Consider the following 16,835-nt stretch of genomic DNA (forward strand, 5'->3'; position numbering starts at 1 on the left):
AGGCCGAGGCCTCCACAAGAACATCAGAGGAGCCCTGCTGGTCAGACTGGTGGTCCATCTAGTCCAGCATCCTGTCTCACACAGTGGCCAACCAGTTCCTCTGGAGGGCCAACAACAGGGGAGAGAGGCTGAGGCCTTCCCCTCACAATAACATAAGAAGAGGCCTACTGGATCAGACCAGTGGTCCATCTAGTCCAGCATCCTGCCTCACGCAGTGGCCAACCAGTTCCTCTGGAGGGCCAACAGCAGGGGAGAGAGGCTGAGGCCTTCCCCTCATAAGAACGTAAGAAGAGGCCTACTGGATCAGACCAGGGGTCCATCTAGTCCAGCATCCTGCCTCACACAGTGGCCAACCAGTTCCTCTGGAGGGCCAACAACAGGGCAGAGAGGCCGAGGCCTTCATAAGAACATCAGAAGAGCCCTGCTGGATCAGACCAGGGGTCCATCTGGTCCAGCATCCTGCCTCACACAGTGGCCAACCAGTTCCCCTGGAGGGCCAACAACAGGGCAGAGAGGCCGAGGCCTTCATAAGAACATCAGAAGAGCCCTGCTGGATCAGACCAGTGGTCCATCTAGTCCAGCATCCTACCTCACACAGTGGCCAACCAGTTCCCCTGGAGGGCCAACAGCAGGGGAGAGAGGCCGAGACCTTCCCCTGATGTTGCCTCTGGCACTGGGATTCAGAGGTTTACTGCCTCTAAATGTGGAAGTTCCCATTAGTCACCATGCCTAGTCGTCACTGATAGGCCTATCCTCCACACAGAGAGTCCAGAGGGAATTCTTCTTTACCAGGTGGCCAAAGAACTCATGGAATCCTATGCCCTTCAACTATTCAGGAAGCATTCTGCAGCACAGCGTGTTTCATCTGGGATTCTCCTCCAAATGTCACAGAGCCGTTTTGTCATACAAGATGGCCCAGGTGCTGGAAACCCATAGACGAGTCTCCCGATAGCAAGCCAACGATACTGCCCCTTTTTGTGAAATTAACCCTGCTGGAAACGACTTTGATCAAATACGACACTGTCCAGTGGCACCTTAAAGACCAGTGAGGTTTCCAGGGTATAAGCTTTCAGGGGTCCAACCTCTCTGCCTTCATCAGATCACTTTGACTCTCGAAAGCTTACAGGGTGTAAGGTGGTGATGACGGCAGAGCTCTGACCCGCGGAAGGCTACGCCCTGGAAACCGTGTTGATCTTTAAGGTGCTACTGGACTTAGGTCTTAAAGCTATGTCTTTCAAGCTTCGTCCCTTCGAGCCCTTTGGGCATTGATTGGTCAAACAAACAAAAAAAGCCCCCCTGATTGTCAGCCGGAGAATCCCGAGGCCTCTGAAACCCATTCCTGAACACATACTCAGTTTATCAGCAGAGCTGGTCACTCTGCACAAACAGCATGGCTAGAGTATGGCCAGGCACCGCCCCCCCCCAATTACCCCGTCCATATCAGGGTCTTTTTTCGGCACTTTTTAACAGCTTGTCTGTTGCTCTTGTCAGGACGTTTTTCAGCAAACCCCGATTTCCTAAAAATAGTCTAAGGGTGATTGCTTTAAAACTATATCCGCCCATAATGACTCTGGTGAGCTTTGGCACCCTCCCCACTACCGGTGCTACTTCTGTGACTGGATTTTTAACTTGGTTCAATTAATGTGACAGCTGCAAATGGATCGCGCCTGCAAAAGATCCGCACAGGATTGCCAGCGGAACCCCTGAACGCGTGCACAATAACAGATGTATCGTTACCCAAACAACTTCTGAATATTTAGAAATGGATATATTCAGGGCTATTTTGGGGCAGGAACGCACAGGAACGGAGTTCCGGCTGGCTTCAGAGTTGGCCATGCCCACTACAGCCAAAACCTCTGCATGTGCCTGGCTACAGCGGGAAGGCCTGGAGGGTAACACACACACACCTCGGCGACTCCGAGGCGTGGCTACAGGGGGAAGGCCTGGAGGGTAACACACACACACCTCGGCGACTCCGAGGCAGGTAGGCCGGAGGGGGGGGGGAGCTGGAAGGATCGAGGAGGCACTTAAATGCTTCCCCATGCCTTCCCCGGCCTGTCTAAGGGCTGGCATGCCCGGGTTCCCCGCAGCCACAGGATGCCCGAGCAAGCCAAGGGAAGGCAGTTTAAACTGCCTTTCCTTTCCTTCAAGGGGAAGCTTGCCCAGGCTCCCCAAGGGAAGGCATGGGGGCGTGGCCTAATATGGCAACGAGCTGTGCTGTCAGGGGGTGTGGCCTAATAGGCTAATGAGTTTCTGCTGTCAGGTGTGGCCTATTATGTTAATGAGTTCCTGCTGGGCTTTTTCTACTAAAAGAGCCCTGGCATATATTGATTTGATGTTTTCCATTTCTTACTTGCATTTCTTTATTGAAATATTTATGCCCTGACCTGGAGAGCCCGGGCAAGCCCGATCTCATCAGATCTCAGAAGCTAAACAGGGCAAGTACTAGGAAGGGAGACCTCCAAGGGATACCAGGGCCGGGACGCGGAGACAGGCAGTCGCAAGCCACCTCTTTGAAATGTCCAAGCCCCACTAGGGGTCGCCAGAAGTCAACCAGGACTTCCAGACACACACACACACACACACATTTATATGCCACCTTTTCTCGTGGTTTAAGGCAGCTTACAATAATACCTAACAATATTTTCAGTTAAAACCAAAAATTAAAATAGCAAACCCCAAAAGGTCTCCCCCTGCCAAAGATGCCTGCCAATTCAAACCCCTTCAAAAAATCCTGGCAAGCAAACAGCAAGGTCAAGAGTCCAAGAGACTTCGCACAATTGTTCTTTTCAACATGCTGCCCACCAATACTGAAAATATACAGGATGGGAACGAACTGTCATGCGACAAACAGTACAGAAGAAATCGGACCCACAACGCAGCCAACTCAAACTTGTTCACCAGCAAAACCGCACAGCTTCCGAGAAACCGGACCTCCGCACAGATGAGTCAAAGGTTGTGCTTTGTTACTCCGCAACTAACCTTTCTGACATTGATGCCTGCAGTTTTCTCTCCTTGCGCATGCCTGTTTCTCAGCTCAGTCACAGTAGTGATGGGATTCAGGCCCGCATTTTCCGCCAGGGTAGACGGGATAACTTCCATGGCCTCCCCGTAAGCCCGGACGCAGTACGACTCCATGCCGCTCAAGCTGCGGGAGTACTCGTGCAAGCGCAGGGCCAGCTCGATCTCTGGCGCTCCGCCTCCTGCGATCAGGGCTCTGAAAGAAAACATTGGCCGTTTTTAAGTTTTAGAAGCGGTATGCGTGAGATGGAGTTGTCCGTTTCAGGGTCCACGCGGCTGATGAGGTACCTTTTCTTGACCAGACAACGGACGACGCACAGGGCGTCGTGAATCGAGCGCTCCGCTTCTTCGATCACGAGTTTATTGGAGCCACGCACCACAATGGTCACGGTCTTGCTGGGGCTGGCGCAGCCGGTCACCTGCAATTACAAAGGTGGCTTTAGGAGCACTGTTGCGATCCGAGACCTGGAGCGTCTGCAGCAGAAGCCAACACGGCAGGTTCGTGGAGCAGAAAACAGCAGGTTCATAGATCTGAACATTTCTACCAAGGACAGGGTGGTTTTTTTAAAAATCGGGGTTTTTTCCTGATTTAAATCAGATTTTTCTCATAAAATGCTTTTATGAGGAAAAATCTATCTAAAGATAAGTTTTCTATTTAAGATACATTATAGTCCAAAGGTCACTCATCATGAAATTAGGGTTAGTTTTAAATTATGCAGCATGAGGCTGGATATTCAGGCAATGTTTAAATTTTATGGTAAATGAATTCTATTCATCCATTCGCAATGTCATGCTCTTTCAGAGGTTTCTGTGCGATCACTGGGCAATTTTTCTCTCTAGAAGATATTATCACAGATGCTTGGTTTGTTCTCAGAACTGAGAATTTGTGCCTGCAGAGATCACACGCCTCTTCCTCACAGCAAAAATGCTATAAAATAAAAAACCTCCTAGAAAGTAGGTGCGCCCCAAGGTTACAGCTAAACTTGCCAAATTTGGCTGGTTAGCTGTAAGGACTAGAAAGCTCCTAGTGAAAGACGAATAGATGTAATTTGTTACAGGACTTAACAGGTTTTACATGCATGCTCTATTTGATATTCATTTTATATATTCCATTTATGCTTGTGGTTGTATGCATTTAGTTTGAGTTAGTTTGTTGTATATTAAGAGTGCTGGCTTTTTGCTGTGAATAAATTTGTTGTTGCTATAAAATAAACATCCAGTTCACCTTGCAATGATTTCATAATTATCTATTTCAAGGGGTGAATAACCAAAACCTGAAAAGTTATACTAAAAGGAAACCTTCATCTGGGTTGTAAATATTAAAGGCCAGCCAGAACGAGCCTTTAGCTTACTGACCAAGGAGTAGGGCATCAAGATGGAAGAGGATTCAACTTGTACGTTACGTGGTACCGTACAAGGGGGAGAATTAAACTGCCATACAGCCTCACAGCCTGGACATTGATGGGCACACTAACCATTTTAAGGTTATGCAAACTATGGTACGTATTTGTTTTACGGCAAACGATTCATCGCTCAGCGGTGTCACTTATTTTTGGCAGAGAAATCCCAACCAAGGAAGGTTTGATTACCGACCCGCTTGTCGAGACAACAGATGCGTTTCAGCTCCACCGATACATGGCCAGTGCATAGACACATTTCTTCTGAACCTGGCTCTGCAGGTGTGCAACAGCCTGCCCCCCTCCGCCCCCCCCCCAGGCTGGGTCGGCAGAAGCATATTAATCAGGGCACCGGTTCCCTCCTGTTCTCCAGGAGTAAGTCAAGAGTCCGGTTTTCATCTACAGAGTTTTAAAAGTCACCACCACCTCCCCTGGGATACTCTCCGGGGACGGCAACGATTGACCTGCTAACAATGCCACACTCGTGCCACGGGAACTACATAATGGTGTTCTCGGCAGCTGCCCTGGTGAAAAATCTCACCCCACAAGCCACAGCCTATTTCGGCAGCCGTGGTCCTGCCGTCTGGATCGGCTGGTTGAGAGTTAGCGCTAAGCCGGCAAAGAAGCTGTAGCATGCGGAACGTTTACTCTGTGTCGTTAACCCTTTGCCCTGAACCTGGATGGCCCAGGCGAGCCCGATCTCCCCAGATCTCGGAAGCTAAGCGGGGTCAACTTCGGTTAGTAGGAAGGGAGACCACTCGGGGAGTCCAGGGTCACAACGCAGAATGGCAAACCATCTCTGAATACCTCTGCCCTGACCGGAATGGCACAGGCTAGCCTGATTTCGTCAGATCTCAGAAGCTAAGCAGGGTCAGTCCTGGTGAGTACTTAGATGGGAGACCACCAAGGAAGTCCAGGATTGCTATGCAGAGGCAGGCAATGGCAAACCACCTCCTTATGTGTGACCTGTTATGCTAATGAGTTCGTGTTGGGCTTCTTCTACAAAAAGAGCCCTGGACTAGCGCTAAGCCAGCAAAGAAGCTGTAGCATGCGGAACGTTTACTCTGTGTAATTAACCCTTTGCCCTGAACCTGGATGGCCCAGGCGAGCCCGATCTCCCCAGATCTCGGAAGCTAAGCGGGGTCAACTTCGGTTAGTAGGAAGGGAGACCACTCGGGGAGTCCAGGGTCACAACGCAGAATGGCAAACCATCTCTGAATACCTCTGCCCTGACCGGAATGGCACAGGCTAGCCTGATTTCGTCAGATCTCAGAAGCTAAGCAGGGTCAGTCCTGGTGAGTACTTAGATAGGAGACCACCAAGGAAGCCCAGGGTTGCTACACAGAGGCAGGCAATGGCAAAACCCCTCTGAACGTCTCTGCCCTGAACTGCCCGGCCTAGCCCGATCTCATCAGATCTCAGAAGCTAAGCAGGGTCAGCCCTGGTTAGCACTTGGAGGGGAGACCAACAGGAAGCCGAGGACTGCTACGCAGAGGCAGGCGATGGCCAACCGCCTTTGAATGTCTCTTGCCCTGAAAGCCCTACGGAGTCACGAGAAGTCAGCTGTGATTGGATGGCACCTCCCACCGCCAATTAACCTTTTAGACCCGTTGTTTGCTTTCAGCCTTCCTACAGCTACGGGCTACACACACGCACCCCCGAAGGGAAGGTCTGCTCCTTACCTTTACCAGCCTCCCAGAGCCATTTAAATTGACCTCTTCAGCCAGTTCGGCGGAGCCGAGCATATCGCTGGTGAACTGGTCGATGTGAGCCACCGGCTTCGTTCCGATAGTCTTAAAAAAAAAAACACACAAAAAGATTGATAAAAACAGACTCTATTTGACCTGTCAAAACAATCCACAACCCCTCTTGCGGAAACAAACTTCTCCAGTAAGGTGGCAGGGAGCCCGAGGCCAGCCTCACACAGAGTCAGCTGGTTGATACGTCAAGGCAAACCAGCGCTTGGCATTACGTGAGCAAACCTCGGCTTGCTCCTTCCACACACTTCCCTCCCGTGGTAGCCAGCCACAGTGAACCGCGGCTTGCAACGATATCTACGTTGGCAAATTACGGTTTATGCAAACCCCTCGTCGTGCTCTTTTCGGCATTATGCATTCACTCGCTGACTAAACTGCTCCCAGTGGTTATTTCTGACACCAGTCGAACGGGGTGATTTCGCCAGTTATCTCTCCCTCTATGACCCCTACCCCTCCTGTCACGGGTCAGGTGGGATGTCACCTGATGCCGCCACCACTCTGGTTCCAGGCTCCTCTGAGAAGACCCAGAGCACCCTCCCAAGACCTTCAGACCTCCCTTTTGGCCGAATTATAGGCAGAGTGAACAAGGCAGAATGAACAAGGAAAAGGTTTATTTTATAGGAGGTCAAACAACAAGGTGCAGAATAATAACAGTAAGTGGGTGAAAAGAAATCAAATGCCCAAACGTGTCTAAATATACACTGTCCCTAGCTCACTATTCCAAGTGACACTAGACTACTCACCCTTCCCTCAGGATGAGGGTCTCTTCCCTGCAGCAGCCCTCCTTCTGGCTCTGCCCTCTGGGAAGAAGAACCGCTTTTCTTGCTGCTCCAGGTCTTTTATCCCAAGCCCCCCTCTTTTCCTATTGGTCAATTTTGGCTCCAAAACCTCTCAGGGGCTTCTGGGAGTCGTAGGCCCAGCCTCACCTACTGCTAGCCAGGCTCCCTGGGCCTAGTAGGCCTCTGGTGGCACAGCCCAGATCATGACACCTCAAAAAAAAAACAAAAAAAAACCCCACCCTGATCATGCCCAGTGCTGTTCCTGGGGGTCCCCTGAACCAGGGGGCCAGCGCTGCAGAGGGTGTGGAGACAAGACGGCAATAGGCTGCAGGCAGAGGTACATTCACAGTTCATCGGATGCAACCCAATTTTTTTTTTTTTCGGCCATGATTCTGTGCAGGGTGCAGTGATTGAATGTTCGCAATCAACTTCACTGAAGGCACAGGCTACGAGCCAATGCTGTACGCACAAACGACAAAGCGCTACCAGCCGCTTCTTACCTTGCATACAAACTCAATGTCTTCCCTTTCTATGTCTTTGACCACCATGATCTTCATCTTGTTCAAAAAGTGAAGCGCAAGATCACTGAGAGCATCCCTGAAATCAAGAGAACGAATGAACACCAAAGCTAGGGGCCTACCACAAGCCTGTCATTTGTACTGGACTCGGGTCAGTCAGCAAAAAAAACAACACACAACCAGTGTTCCCTCTAAGCTGAATTCGTGTGAGCTAGCTCACAGTTTTATAGCCTCCGGCTCACACATTTTGGTCTGCGCTCAGGAAGGATGGCTCCAGAGCAGTGTTCCCTCTAAGCTGAGTTAGTGTGAGCTAGCTCACAGTTTTTTAGCCTCTGGCTCACACATTTTTGTCTTAGCTCAGGAAGGAAAGCTCCAGCCCAGCAGAGCAAATGAACTTATGCAGTAGCCAAATCGCTCGCTCACAGCTTTAATGCCAGTAGCTCACAAAGTAGAATTTTTGCTCGCAAGACTCCGCAGCTTAGAGGGAGCATGGCTCCAGAGCAAACTAACTGATGTGGCAGCCAAATCGCTCGCTCACAAGGCCAGGAGCTCACAAAGTAGAATTTTTGCTCACCAGACTCCACAGTCTTGGAGGAAGCACTGCACATAACTGGGAGAAAAATGGGAAGTTCTGCATTTTGAGTTCAAGGGTTTATAAAAACAGCTTTCGAGACCTAGTCTGCAGACTGTTTTTACTTTTTTTACTTTTTTGGACGAGGCTGTTAAAGGAAAGAATGAACACCAGAAGAGGCTTCAAGGCCTACCATTCCACTGCCAAGAACAATACGAACAGAGCAGGAGTCCCTAACATTTTTTAGCCTTCGGGTACTTTTAGAATGCTGCCACAGGGTAAGGGGTGCAACAACAAAATGGCTGCCTCAGGAGGCCTCAGGAGCCAACCACAAAATGTCAGGAAGTGACATCACATCAGCTTTGTAATGTTAAAGATTGATTCATCTAAAACCCATGACTGGTTGCTTGGCTGAAGATTTATTCTATTGATAATACATTGAATTATACTGAATTCTAACTGTTTGGAAACACAGAAAACACAAGTGCATTTGTATAAAAACACCTGTGAAGAAGAAGACACTCGAAACGAAGCTAATACCCGGCGGATCTTCGTTGTGCATTCATTCAAAGTTTCGTACTGTACATTTAATCTATTTTGTATCCTTTGCATATTGCAATTGGCATTTACTCAGGGCTTTTTTGTAGAAAAAGCCCAGCAGGAACTCATTAGCATAATAGGCCACACTTAACAGCAGAAACACATTTGCATATTAGGCCACACCCAGACAGCACAGCTCATTCGCATATTAGGCCACACCCCCATAGCTTCTCTTGGCTTGCCCGGGCAAGCTGACCCTTGTTCAAGCCGGGGAACGCATGGGAGGCATTTAAATGCCTCCCCGATCCTTCCAAGGGCCCCCCTGGTCCACCTGCCTCAAAGTCGCCAGGGGGTGGTCGCTCCCTCTGTAGCCACCACTCATGAAGAGGTTTTGGCTGTAGTGGGTGTGGCCAACTCTGAAGCCAGCCGGAACTCCGTTCCTGTGCGTTCCTGCTCAAAAATAGCCCTGCATTTACTTATTACTTAAATTGTTTCATAGTATAATAGGCGTTTTGCCTTTAGAGTCACATTCCACAGCCTTTTTTGTGGTTATGCCAAATCAGGTACATTGTACCGCTTTCTTAGCTGCCCTGAGCCTGTTCGCAGGATGGGCGGGGTATAAATATAATAAATAAATAAATAAAATTTTCTTTGCTGGGAAGTACTCTCTTTTTTGTTTAGGAAGTGAGGCTATACAAACCTCTAATAACTCTTCACCATTTCAGGCATCAGCTTCAACGGGATGCCTTTTTATCTGAACAGTCAACGAGGAGAACTGCCCCACCCCACCCGTGTCTGCCCATTTTCTAAAAACACTTGGTAGATGCCAGGAAAGGGTCGGGGGGGAAGGGAGGAGGGTAAGATATAGAGGGATAAGAATTGAGCCCGCATTGCGGGGAGGGCAGGGTATAAATTGAATAACATAAATAAATAAATAAATAAATACATTTTGTTGAATATATCCTAAAAATAAAGTGTTTACAAAAAAAATGTGTGAGCTGGAGGCTAAGAAACTGTGAGCTAGCTCACACTAACTCAGCTTAGAGGCAACACTGGTGGGGGGGGCATGGTGCCCAGGGGGACCCCCAGGTGACCCCTGTACTAGAGAAACGCATACCGGAGGATGGATTTCTGGATAAGCAGCACGTTGCAGCCCGTCTTCTTGATCTGCTTAACGAGATTCAGGATGTAGGCTCTCTCTTCACGCAGGACCCGGTCCATTTGAGTGTAGTCGGAAACAACAATCTGGTTGTCCATCTACCGAGATAAAAATATGCATCTTTTCGATGTTAAACGAATATACTTTTTTCCCCTTGCGTGGGAACTGTTGGGAGGCCAAGGGTGAGCCAAGCAAAACCACGCCCCCTTTATCTTTTCAAGGCCAGCGTGAGAGGAAAGCTGTTATCGGCTGCATGGTTCTTTCCAGGCTCAAACGTGTCGGATCGGTGGACAGTTTGCAACCGACGGCCTTGGGTGAGGGTGTCCAACATACAGCCTGTGGGCCGGAACTGGCCCGCCCAGGGCTCTTATGTGACCTGTGACCAACTAGGTCACTACCTTTATTGCCAGATGACTGAGGCTGTACATTATGTCCCTGTACGGTGCAAACGAGTAGCAGGCAATGGAATTGGGAGGGTGGGAATTAGGGAGATACTATAGGGAAATACCGTAAGATGACTGAGGCTGTGCATTATGTCCCTGTACACTATCCCGGTGCTAACGAGTAGCAGGCAACGGAATTAGGAGGGTGGGAATCAGGGAGATACTATAGGGAAATACCGTAAGCGCGTTAATGTTTTAAGCATGTTTGTATTTTGAGTAAAAATAATATCGTTAATCGGGTTTGCCTCTGTCCTTTATAAAGTTCATATCTCCTGTACCTGGCAATACATTCTATTGCACATGCGGCCCGGCCGGACAAAGTGATATTTATGTCAGATCTGGTCCTCATAACAAATGAATTCGACACCTCCAGCCTAGTGCCTTCTGGTCTCTGAACATAAGAACATAAGAGAACATAAAGAGACGCCAATGTTGGATCAGGCCAAAGGCCCATCCAGTCCAACACTCTGTCACACTGTGGCCAGAAATACCAGGTGCCATCAGAAGGTCCCCCAGTGAGGCCAGGACATTAGAAGCCCCCCCCCTGTTGACCCCCCCCCCCAAGCACCAAGAATACAGAGCATCCCTTGCCCCAGACGGAGAGTTCCTATCTAAACCTTGTGGCTAATAGCCACTGATGGACCTCTGCTCCATATGTTTATCCAATTCCCTCTTGAAGCTGTCCATGCTTGTAGCTGCCACCACTTCCTGTGGCAGTGAATTCCATGTGTTAATGACTCTTTGGGTGAAGAAGTATTTCCTTTAATCCATTCTAACCCGACCGTTCAGCAATTTCATTGAGTGCCCCGGGAGTCTTGCAAAGAACGGGAACAGGAAGGTCTTGGTTCCCCCAGCAAGTCCTGGTCTTAAGCAAAGGGCCCGACCTTCTCTTCCATTTGTGACATACAGGGGTCATTTCATAGAAAAAGAGGTGCAGGAGCTCATTAGCATAACTTATTTGCATATGCCACACCCCGACATCACCGGAAGTGTGTCAGAAGGCAACAGCCACTGCTCAGGCTCCACTGGACTGTGTTGGATTGCTAGCTATGGGGGGGTTGGGGGGGGGACGTGCAGATCTGTCCTTGCAGAGGAGGGAGAGCTTGTACCTGAATAAACCTTGGCCTTAAAGGTGCCACTGGACTGTTTTGGATTGCTAGCTGGGGGGAGGGAACACATAGATCTGTGCAGAAAGGAAGGAAGAAAGGAGAGAAAGAAAGAGAAGGATGGAAAGAAGGAAAGAAAGAGGGAGAGAAGGAAATAACGAGGGGAAAAAAGGAGAGAAGGAAAGAAGGAGGGCTGCTTCTTGCTCCTCGTGGCCCGGGGCTGCTAGGAGCAGGGGGTGGGGCTTGTTGCATGTGCCTGCCCCCTGGGCTCTTTACTGCAGGAGCTCTGCTCCTGCAGGAAATGACCCATGGTGACGTACAACCTGACCAGGAACGTAAAACAGCGCATTCTTAATACTGATAATTTCTTTAAAAGCTCTACTTATCATTCAGTTGCCGAAATACGACGTGGCTGCCCAGGAGTAGAAGAGGAAATGGAAAAGAAGTTTTACTTACATCGGTCTTTGGCGCGGACAAGCAGAACTGAATGAGGCCTATCTTGGCTTTTTCCACTCGGGTGATGCCAGTGTTGGCCAATCGCTGGGTAAGGACAAGTCCTTCCACCATCTCACAGTCGTCGATCGTTCCCCTGGAAATGAGGCACACCGCGAACAAGTCAGCACGCCCTGCTGCTCATCGACGGCCACGCCGTCAAATTCCAAAGCGTGCATTTGTGAGGGGGGGGTCGCCTCTGACTAGGGTTGCCAGCCTCCAGGGAGTGGCTGGAGATCACCTGGGATTGTAACCAGTGTTCCCTCTAAGCTGAGTTTGTGTGAGCTAGCTCACAGTTCTTTAGCCTCCGGCTCACACATTTTTGTCTTCGCTCAGGAAGGGATGGCTCCAGGACAGACTAATTTATGCAGTAGTCAAATTGATGGCTCACATCTTTAATGCCAGCAGCTCAGAAAGAACTATTTTTGCTCACAGGCAGAGGTCATTTTTGTCTTAGCTCGGGAAGGATTGCTCCAGAGCAAACTAATTTATGCAGCAGCCCAATCGCTTGCTCACAACTTTAATGCCAGTGGCTCACAAAGTAGAATTTTTGCTCACAAGACTCCACAGCTTAGAGGGAACACTGATTGTAACTTGTCTCCGGACAACAGAGAACAGTTCTCCCTGGAGGAAATGGCTACTCTGGAAGGTGGGACTGTATGGCACCGTACCCCGCTGAGGTCCCTCCCCGCCCACAAATCCCGCTTTCCCCAGGCTCCGCCCCCCCAAAAAAAATCTCCAGGCATTTCCCAAACCGGACCTGGGAACCCAGCGCTCACCCAAGCTTTTTCACAATCTTGATGTCCCGGAGATCCACGCCGGTGGCCGTAGCTGGATCGATCACCTTCATCACCGCCTCCACACTCATTGGAGAGAGCAGGCTAGAATACTGCGATACAACCTGCGGGGAAGGGCCACGTTTAGCGTGGGGCGTCTTTCTTCAACGTGCTGTGGCATTCCACTTAATTTTTTTTTCCCGGCGCGTTCAGAAACCTAAGCGGTTGGGAATTGTTTTCTCCCCCACCCTTCCTCAACAGCTCTGAAACGCAACTGTGTAGGCAGGATGGAGATCCTATCCTAAATCTCAGAAGAAAATATCCACGTCCCTTCCCCCTTCCTCTCGTTATTCCAGATCGCTAATGAGACGACCCACACACCCCCACTAGGTAACGGGAGCTCGGCTCTAAGAACCTGAGTCCTTGACGCACCACTAATTTACAACCAGCTACAGGTGCTAGAAGAAATATCGCGGCGAGGATATAAGAATAATCAATGCCTCCTCTTCTTCCTGAAGCAGTGGGGAGCATCCCCCTCTCTTTTTTTCTTTTTTTTTTTGCCCCCCCCCCCGGAGGGGATTTTTTTTATTGCATTTTCTAATACACTACAAACTACAACGAAAAATTGGGAGGGGGTAGCTACATCTAGGGAGAAAGGAAAGAAAACCACAACTAACTAAAACCCCAAGTATAGGAGATCATAACAACAGCTTATAAATGTTAATCTTAAATTGCTAGCGTCACTTTGAACATAGTCGGCTATGCTAAGTGTTTTATCTTTTCAGCCAATGTTTTAACCATTTAAGAGAGCCCCCAAAGCATCCCACCATAAAACTAAAGTTTAAAGGCACAATTCAGAGTTCTTCTGCCTTCATTTTGTCTTGTCTTTTCTAATCCTCAATTTATATGTACGCTTGGGGGCGGGGAGCAACCCTCTCATTGAGGCAAAGGTGGGGTGGGCGGAGAGGGGATACTGGCAGGCCCGTAGCTACGCTGGGGCTTGTGGGGGATCTGCCGGCCCTTTCTTAAAGGCACAGCCCCACAAAAGGCACAATTCAGAGTCCTTCAGCCTTCATTTTGTCTTGTCTTTTCTAATCCTCAATTTATATGTACGCTTGGGGGCGGGGAGCAACCCTCTCATTGAGGCAAAGGTGGGGTGGGCGGAGAGGGGATACTGGCAGGCCCGTAGCTACGCTGGGGCTTGTGGGGGATCTGCCGGCCCTTTCTTAAAGGCACAGCCCCACAAGAATCTCTTCTGTAGATACTTTTTTCACTCATTTGTAACCTTTTTTAAAAAAATGTGCGCTCCTTTAAGCAGAGTGGGGTGACTAATTCCAGCATTGAGCAAGGGGGTTGGAGTAGGTGACTGTGAGGTATCCTTCTCACCAATGTTCCCTCTAAGCTGTGGAGTCTTGTGAGCAAAAATTCTACTTCGTGAGCTACTGGCATTAAAGTTGTGAGCGAGCGATTTGGCTGCTGCATAAATTAGTTTGTTCTAGAGCCCTTCTTTCTGAGCTGAGACAAAAATGTGTGAGCCGGAGGCTAAAAAACTATGAGCTAGCTCACACTAACTCAGCTTAGAGGGAACACTGTTTCTCACTCTGGTAAAAGGGGACCTATGTGGCTTCTGTCATCCACTTACCTTTTACCTCAGGAGCCCAAACCTTTTCTGCCAGACATAAAAGAATGGCACCGATAGTGTGGTTTTAAATAAAATAAGAAGTAAGGTTTATTCTTTATATCTTTATAAAAAAGGCAGGGAAATGGGAAGATGGTTTTCAAAGGTTTGGTATGGTCGAAACAGTGGGCCACCAGCCAGTTCCCCAATGTGAACACTAATGACACTGCTGTAGGCTTCTTAAAAGTCAGGCAGGGATAATAAGAACAATAAACCCCATAAGAGATTTCTTTACAATGGGCAGGCAGTTGCGAGGTTACAGATCATATACAATGTCGTGTATGATTCAAGGCTCCCCAGTTGTGCTGGAGATCTGTCTGTCCCTAAGACTTTCCCCTGGATACTAGAACTCCCGTCCTTCCCTCTGTGTGTGTGTGTGTGGGGGGGGTGTCTCTCTTTCAGACTCCCTTTTGACTCTGGCAAAAACCTCTCCACAGAGAGTCTCATCTCTCCCTCTCCTCTGTGACACCCTGTCCCCTGTGCCACAGGCTGAGAGGTTTCCCTCAGAAGGAAGCCACCCCAAAAGCCCCTTCCCAATAACTCCCCCTCAGCACGGAGCTCCTCCGTCTCTCTCGCTTCCCACTGCCCCCCCCAACCGCCTCCTCTTCTTCCCTCCTGGATGCATTCCGTTGTCATGGAAGCGGCTCACCCATCCGAGACCGCTCTCCCCCACTCAGACCGGTTTTCACCGAGTTCATCACAGTGACCTCTAGGGTCCCTTTCTGACTCTGTGTGAAGAAACTGGTCTCCTTTAAGAGAGTTATTCTGCCCAAGTGTCAGCTTTCTTGACTATAGAAGTCATCCCCCCCCCCACCTGCCGGCTTGTTATGAGAACTGTTGCTTAGGCTGGCAGAAGCGGTGGACTTGCAGCCGCCGAGCACTCTCCACAGTGACCTCTAGGGTCCCTTTCTGACTCTGTGTGAAGAAACTGGTCTCCTTTAAGAGAGTTATTCTGCCCAAGTGTCAGCTTTCTTGACTATAGAAGTCATCCCCCCCCCCACCTGCCGGCTTGTTATGAGAACTGTTGCTTAGGCTGGCAGAAGCGATGGACTTGCAGCCGCTGAGCACTCTCCTCTGGAGTGGTTGACAGCTTGCCGTTTAGAGATCTATCCCGGTAACGGCTTTCTATGGGCTAAACGGCTTTTCTATCTGCACTGAGCACTTCAGCCCCACCAGGGAAAAGAAATCTGCCCCACAAGCCACAAGATCCCGGCTACAGGCCTGGGGACTAGTGAAAACCACCCTCCTCTGCCAACAGGAGTGCCATTAAACCAACAGAACAGCACCTCTGAGCTAACTCAAAGTACTTGCACAGAGGCTCCCCTTCATATGGTGGGAGAGGCACACGATGCAGCCAACGTGCTTGTATGAAGTGGACCTGAGTCAGGTGATCACCCAGGAAACACCCAAATGGTTCACGTTGAATAGATAATGCATCTTATTTATTTGTCTGTGTCCCGCCTACGAATTTCGGCGGCAATTCGGCCCCATGATATCCTATGGGCCATTGAAGTCAATGGCGAAAACATAGGGTATATTCTGGGGGCTGGAGGGGAAGGGGTTTGAGGGAGAGGCTCCAAACTCGCAGGGAAGCTGCTGGAGTCTCTCTCCAAGATACCCACCACGTTTCAAGAGCATTGGACCAGGGGGTACAATTCTACGGGCCTCCAGACAGGTTGCCCCTATCCCCTCCATTGTTCTCTATGGTGGGAAAAAAAGTAATTCAAGTCCCCTCCCCTCCAGCCCCCAGAATATACCCTATGCTTTCGCCATTGACTTCAATGGCCCATAGGATATAATGGGGTCGAAATTGACATTGGGCTGGCTGAGAGACTCCCCAATCAGCTCCTACTGCCGAAACTGCAGACCGAAATTGATTCTGCCCAATTCGGCCGAATCCGAATCGGCCCGAATTTTTTTTTTTTACACACCCTTAGTCCCACCTTTCTCCCCAATGAGGACCCAAAGTGGCTTACGTTCTCCTCTCCTCCATTTTTGTCCTCACAACAACCCTGTGAGGTAGGTTAGGTTCAGAGAGTGTGACTGGCCCAAGGTCAACCAGCGAGCTTCCACGACACAAGCCAGGGACTCGAAACCAGGTCTCCCAGATACTAATCTGATACTCTTATGCTAGCTCTCGAGATACCCTGCTGCTTATTCTATCGCAGGTCTTCAGGCCTGTTGCTAATGTGGTGCCCACGGGAGGCCCAGCCCCCCTAGCATTTTTTCTGAGCACCCCTCCAGGCTGGCCTCAAATTGAATTAATGTAATTAACTCTGATTTAATTAGGTGCGCCCCCCAAGGCCCCCCTCCCCAAAAAATCTCTAGCTACGGGGCTGCATGTTTTGCTTAGATATACTGTGAAAAGAGCATTAATATAATTGAAGCAGGAAACCAAAAGACTCCGCCACATTCAAACCAACATAGCGATATTCCCCACATCAAATGCCTGGGAAAACAAAGCTTCTCTTGCCCTCTGAACATATACAGAGGGTGCCACCTGGTCATTTTGATTACATGGCAAACTAATGCGACTGCATCCAATTTGTACCAAAAGCTCAAGAGGAGATGCCTGCCAAGCCCCCTTTCCCCGGCCCC

General features: G+C 49.5%; 1 protein-coding gene across 1 annotated transcript in view; it reads right to left on the bottom strand.

Moving 5' to 3' along the window:
- CCT4 (chaperonin containing TCP1 subunit 4) overlaps positions 1–16,835 on the bottom strand; it is a 49,695-nt gene that overhangs the window by 14,717 nt on the left and 18,143 nt on the right. The window contains exons 5-11 of the mRNA XM_015422561.1: positions 12,563–12,695; positions 11,748–11,880; positions 9,701–9,840; positions 7,455–7,551; positions 6,101–6,211; positions 3,310–3,440; positions 2,983–3,217 (exon numbers count right to left, since the gene is read on the bottom strand). Of these exons, the coding sequence (XP_015278047.1) occupies positions 2,983–3,217; positions 3,310–3,440; positions 6,101–6,211; positions 7,455–7,551; positions 9,701–9,840; positions 11,748–11,880; positions 12,563–12,695 (980 nt within the window). The remainder of the gene's footprint in view (positions 1–2,982; positions 3,218–3,309; positions 3,441–6,100; positions 6,212–7,454; positions 7,552–9,700; positions 9,841–11,747; positions 11,881–12,562; positions 12,696–16,835) is intronic.

This window comes from Gekko japonicus, unplaced genomic scaffold (assembly GCF_001447785.1).
Source record: "Gekko japonicus isolate JY-2015 unplaced genomic scaffold, Gekko_japonicus_V1.1 scaffold1468, whole genome shotgun sequence".
Taxonomy (NCBI): Eukaryota; Metazoa; Chordata; class Lepidosauria; order Squamata; family Gekkonidae; genus Gekko; species Gekko japonicus.